General features: G+C 33.1%; 4 protein-coding genes across 4 annotated transcripts; 1 reads left to right on the top strand and 3 right to left on the bottom strand.

The window, feature by feature from the left end:
* Positions 1-2,788: 2,788 nt before the first annotated feature.
* Positions 2,789-3,565, bottom strand: LOC107482645 (G-type lectin S-receptor-like serine/threonine-protein kinase LECRK2). The gene has a single exon (XM_052260415.1). It carries the CDS (start codon positions 3,563-3,565, stop codon positions 2,789-2,791), a length of 777 nt encoding a protein of 258 aa, XP_052116375.1.
* Positions 3,566-3,622: 57 nt separating this feature from the next.
* On the bottom strand, positions 3,623-4,480 carry LOC127746532 (G-type lectin S-receptor-like serine/threonine-protein kinase LECRK3). The gene has a single exon (XM_052260087.1). It carries the CDS (start codon positions 4,478-4,480, stop codon positions 3,623-3,625), a length of 858 nt encoding a protein of 285 aa, XP_052116047.1.
* Positions 4,481-4,663: 183 nt separating this feature from the next.
* LOC127746533 (G-type lectin S-receptor-like serine/threonine-protein kinase RLK1) lies at positions 4,664-5,275 on the bottom strand. The gene has a single exon (XM_052260088.1). It carries the CDS (start codon positions 5,204-5,206, stop codon positions 4,664-4,666), a length of 543 nt encoding a protein of 180 aa, XP_052116048.1. The 5' UTR covers positions 5,207-5,275.
* A 1,191-nt stretch (positions 5,276-6,466) lies between these two features.
* On the top strand, positions 6,467-9,511 carry LOC107482647 (ras-related protein RABD1). Its single transcript, XM_016103174.3, has 9 exons — positions 6,467-6,598; positions 6,698-6,853; positions 6,931-7,003; positions 7,084-7,131; positions 7,234-7,281; positions 8,032-8,103; positions 8,222-8,377; positions 8,798-8,901; positions 9,186-9,511. The coding sequence occupies exons 2-9, from the start codon at positions 6,840-6,842 to the stop codon at positions 9,274-9,276; spliced, it is 606 nt and encodes a 201-aa protein (XP_015958660.1). The 5' UTR covers positions 6,467-6,598; positions 6,698-6,839; the 3' UTR covers positions 9,277-9,511.
* The last annotated feature ends 4,185 nt before the right edge of the window (positions 9,512-13,696 follow it).

Below are 13,696 nucleotides of genomic sequence, written 5' to 3'. Positions count from 1 at the left end.
CGAAGGACGATTTTAAAACAAACTGAAACTTTGGGGACCATTTTAGAGCGAAGAAAAGTTGGGGGACGAAATAAATTTTCAGCCTCTACCGTGGGGACCAAAATCATACTTATCCCTTTTATACAAAAAATCTAAACGATAAGATGGCAACTTCTTTCGAAATGACGCAGTGGGGGAACGCAATGGCGAGCCAGAGGATAGAGAAGTGGACAAGGTGGGAGACGCGGCAACACAGAGAGAAGAATGGACACGACGACAAAGTTACGGAAGGAACGCCGCAAATAGAGAGCACAACGCAGTGAGGATCATGACAAGATGAGGTGTGACAATGCGGTGAGAAGGGAAAGCGGCGAGAGGGTGGCTGCAGAGGGGTTGGATAGAGTATGGACAGCGTTAATGATTTCTGAATTGAAGAAGAGTTATGCAAATAAGGATTAGAAGTTTTGGGTTTCTATATATGTGTGTGTGTGTGTGTGTATGTGTGTGTGTGTGAAATGACTAAAAAATATATATGAGAAATAAATTATTACGGACAATTCAGTAAATTTATGAACTTCAGGGATTAGCGGGGATGGGGCGGGGATCCCCGCTCGGATCCCCGCGTCTGCCTCGAGAGAATTTTGTCCCCCATTCTCATCCCCACAGAAAAAATTTCTCATAATCGGATCCTCATTCGAGGCAATTCTCGCAGGAATTCCTGCGTCTCGGAAAATTTTACCATCCCTACGTAGATATACGTACCTCCACATGCTACCAATATATGCCTATAAAGTGAATATGATGAGTATGGGTATATATACACCAAAAATAAATATTAACTTAGGTATTAATATAAAATATGTAATAAAAAAAAAATTTATATTAAAAATATGTTAAATAAAAAATATTTTTTTTTCAGCATGAATAAAAAGCTTATTTAGAAACGAAGCTATTGCTAGATTAAGTTTGTAATGTCTTCTACTATTAGCATCTTTAATTCTTTACAAGTAAAGTTGCATTTGAATAAAGATTTTGCACCCAACAAAAAAAAAAAAAATAATGCGACTGCGACGCCCACAGATTGAAAACGTTCCTTTTGGGGTTGAATTATTGGGAACCTTTTTTTTTGTCTCACGTTTGGACTAAGCTATTATTGAATCTTAAATTAAATATCATAAACTATACTTTATGATTACGTGCGTTTCGCTTTATATTGAATTCTTAATTCTTAATTACCTTAGTTAATTATCCTCAACTATTTCTCCATCATAAATTTGTCCTTCATATTTGTAACTTGTAAAGAAGCGGTATCACTAGTGAACTGGGTCCAATTATTATCCAATCAAAAGAACTATTAGTTTTCAACTTTTCATTGTCACTAGTTATTAATTAATTAATTAAACCAGACAATCTTTTAGTAAGTTGTAATATCCTAGTGTATACATTTCAATCTTCCTTCATTTTCCTTAAAACAATTCAAATAAAATTTATATTACAAAAATTTACAAAAATAATTGAATATATAGATAGTTATAATTCAAGCGTGACATATATATTTGTTTATACATCCCCAGTTGACTTATCAATTCATAAGTTCAGCTGTAATTAATGCAAATAGAAGGTTGAATTGAACCCTCAAACAATTTGGTGAACCATCTCTGTATGTCTGTTGGTATGTATGCAATTTTTTTTGTTAATATTTTAAACAGTAATTATTTGGTGGTATATAACTTAAGTTTAACTTCATTATTTAACTTTTTTTCCCTTGACTCAGCATAGAAAGGAACTCCATCATTTTTATAACTTATATTATATTATTATAATAATGCATAAACCTCCCTCCTAATTGGATGCTTGACATTATTGTAAATAACACCATGACAACGATATCTATGGAGTTAAACGTCCCTAACACTACCATTTCTTTCCTATGAGTGATGAGTGAAGAAACTTGCAAGAATAAAAATAGAATGCAAGTTGAGGGAATATAATATTTAAAATAGAATAAAGTATATTTTTTATCTTCGAAGTTTGGTAAAAGTTTCAAAAATACTTTTAAGTTTTATGTTGTTTTAATTTTGTCTCAAAAGTTTTTTATTTGCATCAAATATATTTTTAATGGCTAAATTTTTAAAAAATTTAACATCAATCTAATAATAATACATGAAAATTATGCTTAATTTGCTTGTGTTGAAAGTTATTCTTATAAAATTGTTGTTGAATTGACTTCAAATTTTTTGAAAAATTAGTCGTCATAGGTATATTTAATGCAAATCGAAAACTTTTAAGACAAAATTGAAATAAAATAAAACTTAAAAGTATTTTTGAAACTTTTATTAAACTTAAAGAACAAAAAATATACTTTACCCTTTAAAATATTTAATAACAAAAAAATATTAATAAAAAATTAATAAATTAACAATGAATATGTATATATACTAGTCCTCTCATCATGATAAGCTATCAAAGTTCCTGTCATATATTAATCTATCTAATAAGGTATGATAGGCACAAAATAATAATAAATTACCCCAACCTCCTTGACATTGATATCTACATTAAATATCTATATGAACTCACCATTAATATTTATACCTCAATTTGTTCTCTTTTACATTTCTTAAATAAATATGATGGAACATTGGCTTTCATAATTGACTAGCCATATTCCAAACCTGATCTATGTTTAGAACACAAGAAAATAGATAATATAATACACCTTAATAGACGCAAGAACTTTTATTTGAAAGAGTGACAATACAACAAAAGAAAATGAAACAGTATTAGGCTATTAGCCAAATGCATTAAGCTACAGACTGATGGTAGTTATCAATGAAGGTAAATCAGGAGGGGCTGGTACATCTATAGACCCTTCAAGCATCTGCAAGATTTTCTTCATGGATGGCCTCAGTAATGGATCCTCCTGAATGCACCATAAAGAAAGCATCACATACTTTTCCACCATCTTCATGTCAGCTAAGGCCTCTTTGTCATCTTTCACCAATAAATCAAGTTTCCTTTCATGAAAACAATCATAGGCCCAATCTGTCAGCACCATCTGGTTCTCATTCTCAGCATTTGCTTCAAAGCTCCTCCTGCAACAAATGATCTCTAGTAATAGCACTCCATAACTGTAGACATCAACCTTGATGGTAATTGGCATGTTTCTAAACCACTCAGGGGCAACATACCCTTTGGTTCCCCTTATCCTTGTATTGGTTCTAGATTGACCAATTTTCAAAAGTTTGGCTAAGCCAAAGTCAGATATCTTAGCAGTGAAAGATTCATCAAGCAAAACATTTTGAGGTTTAATGTCACAGTGTATGATCTGAGTGCTACACTCTTCATGCAAATACAAGATTCCCCTAGCTGTCTCCAATGCTATCTGCATTCTCTGAAACCAACTAGGCCTTTCGGTGGTGTCGAAAAGGAAGCTTGCCAAAGAACCTTTGCTCATGAACTCATATACAAGCATTCTGTGGTCTCCCTCATTGCAAAATCCCAAGAGTTGGATCAAATTCCTATGATTTGTCCTACCAAATGTACTTACCTCTGTTTTGAACTCTTCTTCATTTTCTTTGACCATGTTGTTTAGCTTCTTAACTGCAATGTGGCTCCGGGTAGGATCAAATGAAACTCCTTTTTAGACAGTTGAAAATGCCCCTTGACCAAGCACCTCCTCGAACCCATTCGTTGCCTTCCTCAACTCTTCAAAAGTGAAACTTCTAAGACAAGTGCCTACAATGGATTGGCTAGGTTGATTTGCCTTAGAACTCTTAGATCTCCACCAGTATACAACTGAAAATCCCGCCACTAATAGGAGCAAGTTCATTAACACTGAACTACTTAGAAGCACGGAGATAACTATAATCAGCTTAGATTGATCTTTCTTTCTAACTGGACCCTCACATTTGAAGGTAGAATTATCTTTTCTTATCTTTAACAGAGCTTTTGCTTGAAAACTGGGATCTTTCCTTCCATTGGAGAAGGGTAACTTCTTTTTCCAACACCCAGCACCTCTAAAAATGGCAAGAGCGCAGAAACAATCACTCAAGCAATCCTGTCTGCACCAGTCCTCATTCGCTTGCTCAAAATATTCATAATCTGTCAGAGGCCAGTCTGTATTTTCCATCTCATAGAAATCAAAAAGATCTGTTTCTGGGGAAGATCCATCACAACTTTGTGAATCAAAGTCCGGTCTGCATCCTTTCATCACATCAGCTGGATCAATGAAGCTATATCCAGATGGACAATGGCAACTCTTTTTCCCATCATCAAAAGTGCAATAACTGTTGAATCCACAAGCTCCACTGCCATAATCTTCCCTAATATCCAAGCAGATATTTGGCGGTAAGTAATAAACAGTTGACCATGCCATCTTCCAGCTTCTTGTATTGGAGTTACTGCTCTTCGGGTAGGCATAGTGCCTGAAAACTCCATCATATTCAAGCACTGCTCTCTGGTAGAAATCTTGGGTGGAAGCAGTATTTGGTGATATCATGCTGATTATGCTTCCATTGTTTGCCCGAAGGAAAAGAACCCCAGATTGCTTGAAGACCAATGAGAAGTCACTGCCAGAAGTATGTGTATTCCAATAATTAAAATTTGAAGAGCTCCACGGATAATGTGTAGTATAAAGTGCAAGGTTCCCATCATCTTTTAATATAAACTTAAATCTTCCACTTCAGTAATTTGTTTCCAAATATCTAGAAACAAGAGTACTTGGTTGATTTAGAACTTGTCCTGGTAAGATTGTGTCAGTGGGATGATCAAAACTTTGCCATAAGTACTCGGTGCTTTGACTCGCCAACACGAAATTGCCGGTATCAACCATGGCAGCATGGGATGTTCCACTGCCGGAGGATCCAGCAGACCATATTCGGTTGCCGGTGGGATCATTCAGCAAGAAAAATCCATCTGAGGTAAGCTCAACTTTGGAACCTTTTGGTGCAAGGTTTCCTCCATTAGCTGACCAAACAATGGTCCTTTCCGGTATTTGGTTGAACCAAATGGATAGCAAGAACCCATTCTCCTCAATCTGTTGGAAACCAACTGCAAAGTTACCAGATGGTGATACTGCCCAAGTGGAATTACCTGCTTGTGCAGTGTGGGAAGAACCCAATGAAATGTTCTTATGGCTCTGACCAACACTGGCAAATGGAAGTAAAGCTAGGAAGAAACAGAACATTAGGTTATACTTCTGCTCAAGAAACATCATTGCATGCATGGAAGAACAAAATTTTTGTTGTGCTTTAAAACGGAATTGGTAACTAGTTGTTCTTGATTCTAAGCATAATTTTATCATATACCTTGTGTGCATGAAAACTAACAGTGGAAAACGTGTGCATATATATGCAAATGCATAGCTTAAAGTCAACGAAGAATTGGAATTTACCTTAGTTTTCACAACATTCAATGCAAGTCGGGACCTTGATTTTTATGTTGACTCGAAAAGTCATGACTCATGAGAAATTAAGGAGCAAATTGTGTGGAAATTATTTTCCGACGACTGATTCAATGAGGAAAAAAATGTTAAAAGACAAAGGGATAGCATAAATGTATAGATATACTACGTTCACTATTCTACTTAAAAATAAAAAATAAAGAATAATATAAATGTATGATATTTCTCAGCGGTTGTTCATAGTCATTTTTTGAAAAGTGGTAGTATTCGTGTATTTGGTAAATTAAATTAAAAATAATTTTTAATAAATATAAGTAAAAATAAATATATTTAATAAAATAATTTTTAAAATTTAAAAATATTATAATAAATATTAATATAAGAATTAAATTTAGATATTAATTAATGTATAAAATNTTAAAAATTTAAAATATAAGTATACGAGTTTTTTCATTTTTGATTTACCAAATAAAAAATAACATACTTGTACTTTTTAAAAACACGAGTACTTATTTAAAAAATTTTACTAAACCAATCTGAATCATCAACCTTATTCTTCACCAAAAGAAAGATTTTTATGTTTGTTTTTTTTTTTTTATCTTGTCATGTTGTTGGTTTTTGGCATACACTGGCTAGATTGGGCCTTAGGCATCCAAATAGGGCTAGATATCATTAGTTCGGCTTTAAGCAAAAGTCCATATATCCAAACCCAAATAATGAAATAAAAAAGCAAAGCACTCCGCCCGATGACAAAAAAACAAAGCACTCAGCACAAAACGAAGACCTATGAACAATATAATATTTGTTTTAATTGGTGTCAAAGTTAGTTGAATAATCCGTTTAAACAAACTCAAATTTATTGCAGATTAGTCCCAAGTCTAGGAGAATATATAGGAATTAAAAAAAAAACATTTGTTTCTTGGTATTGTTGTGGGATATTTATTTATTATTTCATTAAAAAAAATAATCTTTTACCAATCTAAAAAAATATCAACTAATTATTATAAAAAAAGGTTGATAGACAGTTTTTTCATATACTTAGGCCAAGTAATTTTTGCTAGTGAATGATTAGTAAAACACGTTTCTCTTTTCCTTTTTTTTTTCTTTCCCAACACATGACAGCACATATAAAATGTTTTTCAATGAGATTTCTTGGCAAAGTGGACTGCGTCGTTTGTGGGAGTGTTGAGGCCGCACCGCTACCAGTCTGAAACTGTAACGTCTCTTTCTCTGCTGTTTATTTGTTAGTACTTAAGAAAGAATTAAAAGGTAATTAGTAGTTTAATTGAGTATTTACCTTGTTGCTGTCGACAGAACTTGTTTAACAAAAGGTGTATAAAGAACAAGAAAAGAAGCAATCATTTAATTTGACCATTGCAACGGATCAAGCAAGCAAGGAAGAAGAGTAGAGAGAGCTAGTTTCCTTTCCTTTCATTTCATTTCATTCCTTTCAAAAATGAGCAACGAATAGTGAGTTTCCTTTCCTCTCTTTCCCCTTTTTAAGTTTAATTATTAATTAATTGTTGTAATTTGAATGGATTTGACAGCGATTACCTCTTCAAGCTTCTACTAATCGGTGACTCGTCCGTTGGAAAATCTTGCCTCCTCCTCAGATTCGCTGTAAAACCCTCCTTTTCACTCTCTTTTTTCCTCTTCTTCTAATTGTTCACCCGTTCTCTGTCTTTGATTAATTTCTTCAGGATGATTCTTATATCGACAGCTACATCAGCACCATTGGAGTTGATTTCGTATGTAACCTAATATTTTCCATTTGTTACTTTGCTTCACTGTTTACGCGTTTCTCAATACTCATTATAATTTCACTCTATTATTTATTTATTTATTTTCAGAAAATCAGAACTGTGGAGCTGGAAGGGAAGACCATCAAGCTGCAGATTGTGAGTATTTTTTTTTTTAAAAATATTATGTCAATTTCTATGGCCTTTTTTTTTCTGTTTGTAACCCTTGTTTCCGTCGGTGATCTAACTATACATGTCCCATCTTGCAAAAGCCCCAAAACTATATACTAAAATGAAGAAGCTTCGTTATGTTTTAAACAAAACAATTAACGCACATGCCATGGCTTCTTTTAGTTCCATTATTATTATTATTATTATATATGTGGCTTGGTTTCAACTATATTTAGGTTTGTACTTTCTTCTCATTAAAACCAATCCTATTATGAGTATAATGCCCCACATCCCTCAGATTACAAATTTACTCACCTTTGGCGTAGTAATCTGTGGACTGTGGTCCATGGAATGTGTACAGCATAAACAACGATAATGAATTCTTGATTTCTCTTCATGTGTCCTATCTGTCTGTGTGATTTTGACATAACCAATTTCGGTAAAGTTCAGCATGGTCATAACCATTGTGTTATAACGGTGTGCTCCAGTCTCTGATTATGGTGGCCACATGGTAACATTGCATTTCTTTCTTATAGTTGCACTCTTGAGGCTGAATGTGTCTGTTTTGATGTATTTTCTAGATGTCTTTGTAATTAGAACTCAATTGCATGATTCATTTCGTCTCACTGCAAATCATTGAAAGAAGGATCAATGATGGTGCCCAGTGTTCAAGAGTCAAGACACCATCTTTCTTCCTAAGAATTGATGTCTGATACTTTCTCTATTTAATTTGTTTAGTGGGATACGGCTGGTCAGGAGCGCTTTAGGACTATAACAAGCAGTTATTACAGGGGAGCACATGGAATTATTGTAAGTAACTTTCTTGTCATATGAATCCTCTGAAGCTAGAAATGCATGCTTGCCTTAGCACCAATAAACTTGTTTTTAAAGCAAACTTCTAAAATTATGGAGTTCGGGATTGTGACAGATTGTCTATGATGTTACCGAGATGGAAAGCTTCAACAATGTGAAGCAGTGGTTGCATGAGATAGATAGATATGCTAGTGACAGTGTCTGCAAGCTTCTTGTGGGCAATAAATGTGATTTAGTTGAGAATAAGGTTGTTGACACTCAAACTGCTAAGGTAAATGTCTAAGTATCTTTTTGTTTTCCTGTGCACATTCATTGAGCAATTTTCTTGTTTCTTGGAAGTTTTTCCTTTTTTTTTTCCAATTAATTTTGTACCTTTTCATACATGTTTTCTTTCAGCATGTTTATTATTCAACAGAAGTTTTTACTCTAAGGTCTAGATCATGTTTAGGTAACCTTCCATGTGTTAGCATGTAATGTTTCCTATTTCCTTTAGGAGCACATGTTCGTCTTGTGATATGTTTCAGTAGTTATTACTGATTAATGAATATAGAATTGTTTACTCAAAGAAGTAAACGAGTGATTCCACAGTAATTAAATATTTAAATATTAGTTAAATCTCCATGTAAAATAAGAGAAGAGTAAGAAAACCATAGTTTGTCTAACATTATTGTGTTATAATCATATATGACAGGCATTTGCAGATGAGCTTGGCATCCCTTTCCTTGAGACAAGTGCTAAAGATTCAATCAATGTGGAGCAGGCTTTCTTAACTATGGCAGCAGAGATTAAGAAGAAGTATCTAATATTTCTTGCTTCCCCTCTTTTTCATTTGAGACCGTTACCAGATTACATAGGCCAATAAAAACTGTGATTTTTTGTTCTTTGATTACTTTTGTGGAGATTTCAACACTAAAAAATATTGAAAGGCCATGATAAGTTTATGCCCCTTTTCTTCTTAAACGTGTGCTAGATTTTTATGCAGTGTTAATGTTCTATTACACGAATCATCTTACATTTAGTAGCATGTAATCTATTATGGAAAAGTATTGATTGTGTGATGTTTTGGAACCTACCTGTAGGATGGGAAGCCAACCAACTGCTAGTAATTCGTCAGAAACTGTTCAAATGAAGGGACAACCAATTTCTCAGAAAAACAACTGCTGTGGTTAGGTAGAAGTCTTAGATTTTCTACTCAAATGTTAACTGTTATATGAAAATACAGACACTGTTCTCGACTTTGTTATGTTATGTTACAATAACTGTTGCAATGTCTATATTTAAATCCTTGGATAATGAAGGAATCCAACTTAAAATTTCTGAAATCTGTGTGACATAGATCATAGTAGTTGTAAATTCTTGGATGATGGAGAAAATGTCAGATTAATGTTATTTTTATATTTAGTTTTTTTTTTTTTTAAATATATCATTCTTATATTTTGTGAGTGTTTGTGTTTAAATGAAGTTGTAGAAGTATTTTTTTAAATCAAAATTAGTAGTAATGTTTTTTGGATATAACAAATATATATTTATTTTAAAACGATAAAATTACAATTAAAGTCATATCATGTTTGGATAAAATATTTTTTTTAAAAAAAAATTCAAACATTATATTTTTAATATAAAATAATTTAATCACCTACATAATTATTAATTAATGATGACAAGGAAGTGAAGCAACCCAACGGACACACAAATTGAAAAGGAAGAAAACTAGTGGCAGAAAAAAAGGGGTCTAAGAAAATAGAACATGACTTAGGCATACTAATGTTGAAACGTTTCATTGCGCAAAGTATGAACAAAGGTACATTCGATTTGCTTGCTGGAGTACACTATATCCAGCAAGGGATAATAGAAATTGTTGTTATTGTTAGCCTCTTCAACAAATAGACTTTAGGAACTGCTTTTAATGGTTTGGTTTTTCCATTCTTATACTACTTGAAATGAGCTTCTAAATTTGAGAGTCAATCATAGTCTAATATTTATAGGCTCAATTTGTGATATGTGCTGCATTTGAAACAAATTTCAAAGTATCACAACAAAGTATAAGACAGAAAAAAAAAAAAAAAGACAAACAATGAGCAATATGTTATTTAAATAGCAGAGGTTCCTTGATTGAATTACTACCCAGATAAAGATCCAACACCTTGTGATTTTTCGTTTATTTATTTATGTATACTTTTTGGTGTGCCTGATTACATGTGCATGCAAACCCCACGGGTTAATTGAGAATAATAATTTGTTGCCCAAATTTTACATAGAGATGAATACAAAAATAAGTTTGGTACCCTTTATTTGAAAGTTTGATACAAAATCATTGTTTCACATCCTTAAAATATCACTGTATAGACAGAATAGTGGGAGAAAAAGTTTGAATTTAAGATTTCGTATATAATACTTAAACTCATTAAACCCACTTGTAATGGTCTCTGAGTGAAAAAAAATCTGATAACACTTTTTTTTTAAAGGTATTTGTACTACAATTTTTTTTTGCGGCATTATTTTCATCAATGGTTTTTCTTCACTTAACTACCATTGGTGAATGAATTTTTCAAAAACAAACTTATTAATAGTTTGTGGAGGTTTAAAACCCCACAAAATTCAAATAAAATTTTTCACAAAACTAATTTTTATTATTATTTAATAGATTTTTTAACAGAGAGATCGTATTATCCTAAAAATAAAAAGGTTGAGGGTTGAAGTATCCATTTTTTTTGGATAGGGATAGCTTTGTCCTTCGTGAAAATTGACAAAGACCGGATTGAGTGTTTACTCTTAAAATATTATTAGAGCTGTTAGTAGTTGAGAGTTAATTATTAATAAGGATAAAAACCCTAAACGGCCACTGATAATTACCTCGAAAGACAACGAGACCCTTAACAAAAAAAATCAACCCAACTCCTGAGCTTTACTTTTATGGGACTAATTAGCCTTTGTGTAAAAAAATAATCAATGCTATTTTTTTTTTGCACAGGGGGCTAATCAGTCACAAAAAAAAAAAGATCAGGGGCCGGATTGAATGTTTTTTTTTTTGGAGTCTCGTAGTCTTTTCGAGATAATTGTTAGGGGTCGGGTGGGGTATTCACTCAATTAATAATGACTAGTAGTTAGTAGATTGATATTTATGAGGTTAGTTGGTAATACCTTTAATTCCCTTGTAAAGAAGGTGACTCTTGTATCATGTAACAACAACTTCAATACAATAACTTTACATATAATATTATCTTCTTATTCTGCTCTTCTCCCAGAAATTTAACATAGTATCAGAGTTATGGTATTAACCTTGAAGAGGATAAGTCATTAGTTTTTCAGTAAAAAATCACCATGTTTTTTTTTTCACTCAAATATTTTCATCTATAATTTTTTTTTGTTCTTGTTACTGATACTTTCTCACCTTACCAAATAATCCATCCTTTTCGTCTTGTCCTTCCAAGTCCAACGGACCCAAAATTATGGTTGTTGAGAGCTAAAACGCGTCTTCACACGCCTCTCAAAGTTTGTTGTTACCGTTAGTTCTTCTTCTTTTCTATTCTCTTCTTATTCGTCCATTTTATCCTTCTTCCTCTGTCAAGAACCACCTCCTGTCCATACATTTTCTCCCTATCTTTATCTATCTGTTCACTGGCCACCATGTGCCGTTGCGGCGTCCCCGACATCCCCTTTTTTCTTCTATTGTTTTTCTTCCTACACCTCCTTGATTATCTCACTCCTATCTCACTCTCAAACACATAACTAGAGCAGTAGCCTTGTTCCTCCTTTCCTCTATGTCCAGAATCACCAACCTGCAACACACGCGTCTTCTTTCTTCTTCTTCTGCGTCATAGCGCTGCAAACATCGTCTCTTCTGTGTCACTGCATGCCGCTCACATCTTCCCCTAATCAGAGCAGAAGCCATTTTTCTCCTTCTTGTCTTGACCAGAATCGCGGCCCACGTTGGACGTCTCTTCCTCTGTGTTACCGTGTCGTACACCTCTTCCTCAACCATCTCATCGAAACTTATTCAAGTTGGGGATTATTAATATCTTTCATTCACCAACTTGTGGAGACATGTTAAAATATTATTAGAGTTGTTAGTAGTTGGGAGTTAAGTACTAGTAGTTAGTAGATGGATATTTATGAGGTTAGTTGGTATATCCCTATAAATAAGGTGATTCTTGTATTATATAACAACAACTTTAACACAACAACTTTACATATAATATTATCTTCTTACTCTGCTCTTTTTTTAGAAATTTAACATGTATAAAAATGAGTTAAGTCTCAAAGTAGTCCCTAAACTTGTACTCGAGCCTCAAAGTGATCCCTGAAATTAATAATTTCTCAAATTCGTCCCCGAAATTGCACTCCCGGACTCATAGTAGTCCTCGAGACATTTTCCGTTTATCAGAACCTTAAAACGACGTCGTTTTGAACAAAAAAAAAGTATAGCGTAGACCCCCCAATTCAAACAAAAAAAAAAAGAAAAAAGAAAAAAAAAGTGTAGTGTAGAACCACCCCGTCCTCCCCGCTCAATTCCCAATCTGTTCCATTCCCTTCTCCTTCCCCTTCCTCTTCTAATTAAACGAGTCATTAAACTAGTTTCATTTCAAAGTATCCAACTCGTCTGTCTCAGACCAGAAAACTCTTTCAAAATTTCTTACTATCAACGACCACCACTGCAAACCAAAAAGAAATGGCAAATTTAATAACAAAATTTCTGAACTCAATAAAATTTCGAACACTACTCTTTTCACTCTCATCATCGCTCTCACATCCTGTCCGCCGCTCAACTTCCGCCGCGCAACACCAACAACCACCCACCTCTGACTCCTCTTCCTCTTCCACTTCTATCTTCACCTTCTCATCTAGCGGCGACAATAACAACAACTAGAACATATATGTGAAAGAAAAAGAAAAAGGTTGGGAGAAGTAGAAGAGGAAGGGAAAGGAAAAAATTGGAAAAGCAGAAGAAGAAGGGGAAGGAGAAGGGGAAGGAGAAGGGGTTGGGGATGGGGATGGGAAAAGGAACAAATTGGAACTGAATTCTGATGAATGGAAAATATCTCAGGGATTACTATGAGTTCCAGAGTGCAATTTTGGGAATGAATTTGAAGAATTATTGGTTTCAGAGATCATTTTGAAGTTCGAATGTAATTTCAGAAACTACTTTAAAACTTAACTCGTATAAAAATACAATGACAACAAATTTTTTGTATTTATTAACATTTGGTTTCATCATCGTAAAAAAGTTTGATTATTTTATAAAAATAAATTGAGTATTTTATTTAAAAAATTTGATTATTTTAAATTTTAATGGCTATTCATTTTATCAATATATATATACCAACTAATTTTTAGTATTTGTGAACATTTTTTTATCAATTTTAAATTCAACTAATAACTTAATTCCTTGGCACAATAGGAAAAGTCAATAACTTAATAATTAATTTTTTTTAAAATATTTTTTTGTGTCAATAATTAGTCTTTTATATACATATGATATATGTGATTTGTGCGTCAAAAAATGGATTAAAGATATGGTAGGCGAAGAAAATTTTTTTAAAATTTAATTTAATTAAATATTTTTTTAATTAAAATTTTTTATTATCAATTC

Source organism: Arachis duranensis, chromosome 4 (genome assembly GCF_000817695.3).
Source record: "Arachis duranensis cultivar V14167 chromosome 4, aradu.V14167.gnm2.J7QH, whole genome shotgun sequence".
In the NCBI taxonomy this organism is placed as follows: Eukaryota; Viridiplantae; Streptophyta; class Magnoliopsida; order Fabales; family Fabaceae; genus Arachis; species Arachis duranensis.
This window is presented reverse-complemented; position numbering and strand designations above follow the sequence as displayed.

What these genes read in the sequence shown, in the direction of transcription:
- LOC127746532 (XM_052260087.1), bottom strand. Translation starts at nt 4,480, where the DNA reads ATGATATCACCAAATACTGCTTCCACCCAAGATTTCTACCAGAGAGCA.
- LOC127746533 (XM_052260088.1), bottom strand. Translation starts at nt 5,206, where the DNA reads ATGCATGCAATGATGTTTCTTGAGCAGAAGTATAACCTAATGTTCTGT.
- LOC107482647 (XM_016103174.3), top strand. An exon ending in AGACCATCAAGCTGCAGATT is followed by an intron (nt 7,282 to 8,031) that starts GTGAGTATTTTT and finishes TAATTTGTTTAG; the next exon opens with TGGGATACGGCTGGTCAGGA. An exon ending in GCAGCAGAGATTAAGAAGAA is followed by an intron (nt 8,902 to 9,185) that starts GTATCTAATATT and finishes ACCTACCTGTAG; the next exon opens with GATGGGAAGCCAACCAACTG.
- LOC107482645 (XM_052260415.1), bottom strand. Translation starts at nt 3,565, where the DNA reads ATGGTCAAAGAAAATGAAGAAGAGTTCAAAACAGAGGTAAGTACATTT.